The sequence below is a fragment of the Condylura cristata genome, unplaced genomic scaffold, assembly GCF_000260355.1.
Source record: "Condylura cristata isolate star-nosed mole 26May11 unplaced genomic scaffold, ConCri1.0 scaffold00006, whole genome shotgun sequence".
Classification (NCBI taxonomy): Eukaryota; Metazoa; Chordata; class Mammalia; order Eulipotyphla; family Talpidae; genus Condylura; species Condylura cristata.
Genome location: NW_004567107.1, coordinates 63,573,011 through 63,574,146, shown reverse-complemented (window position 1 = coordinate 63,574,146; position 1,136 = coordinate 63,573,011). Strand labels below are relative to the sequence as shown.

General features: G+C 40.1%; 1 protein-coding gene across 2 annotated transcripts in view; it reads right to left on the bottom strand.

Moving 5' to 3' along the window:
- NFX1 (nuclear transcription factor, X-box binding 1) overlaps positions 1–1,136 on the bottom strand; it is a 55,967-nt gene that overhangs the window by 15,953 nt on the left and 38,878 nt on the right. For both annotated transcript variants that reach the window (XM_004677722.2, XM_004677721.2), the window contains exon 14: positions 399–518. In XM_004677722.2, the coding sequence (XP_004677779.2) occupies positions 399–518 (120 nt within the window). The remainder of the gene's footprint in view (positions 1–398; positions 519–1,136) is intronic.

Below are 1,136 nucleotides of genomic sequence, written 5' to 3'. Positions count from 1 at the left end.
AACAGTTGATGACAAGTAGCTGCTGACTTGGTGTCTACAGCAATCCATTAGAAAGAAAATGGAGCCACTTAACTGCATAGCAACATGAGACTGAATGAACACATTATAGTCTATCTGTACGACAAAACAGACCACCATCATTAAAATCTATACTGTAGAAAAATATTCATCGATAAGGAAAGCTTCAAAGTATAATGAAACACAAGTCTGGCAGGTGGTGGCACTGACTGCCAGCTGTGGCCCAGATCACAGATGCTGCCCTTGAGTAAGGAGCAGGGGAGGGGGAGGAGCAGAAGCATCAGAGCAAAACCTCAGAGCAGTGGAGACTGTCACACAACATCCTAAATGGCATGGCTTGAGCTGACTGTGAGGGGTAGAGGCAAGGGCATGGGACCCACCTGGATGGTCACATTCATGAACTCTAGCACAGGTCTGGGTACACTCAGGGGGCCTGGTACCACAAGGAACTGGAGGGTAGATCACTGATGCGCCACAGTGGCAGCTTAATTCATCAAAACCTGGTGGAGCAGAGGGTGAAACAAAATAACCCTTCATGAATCTGGGGTATCCAAGCATATATTTATACACTCACACATTTCCCCCCCCCCCTTTTTTTCTTTCAAAAAAGGTTTTTTTTTTTTAAAGTTGAGCTAGTGACAAAACAGCAGACACATACAAAGTGCTGTTCTATTTTCACCTGCAATGAAATCTAAGACCATGACTAACACAAGACATGTATTTTATAAATAACAACTCCACAGACTGTCTCTTTTTGGGAAAAAAAGGGGACTTCCTCTAAAGATATAGTTCATTTTTTTGGTAAACTCCTTTGGTTAGGAAAACGGACAGATTATGAAAGTCACAAGAAATCAATAAACACAAAATACACATTTGAATTAAAATCTCAGAGAATCATGAAGCCATTTAAGAAAATGCTTATTGGTATAATCAACATCCATCATGCTAAAAACACAAAGCTGAAATGAAGCTCAGAGATATACCTGAGTTCACTAGGCACATTCATAAGCCAAAGCAAAATGTGGGGTGAACAAAGAAAGAATGTACAGATTTCTAAAGAAATTATTTCATCAAAGATTTTGTAAAGGTGAGAAGACTGGTATCTTTTGCAGTATAAA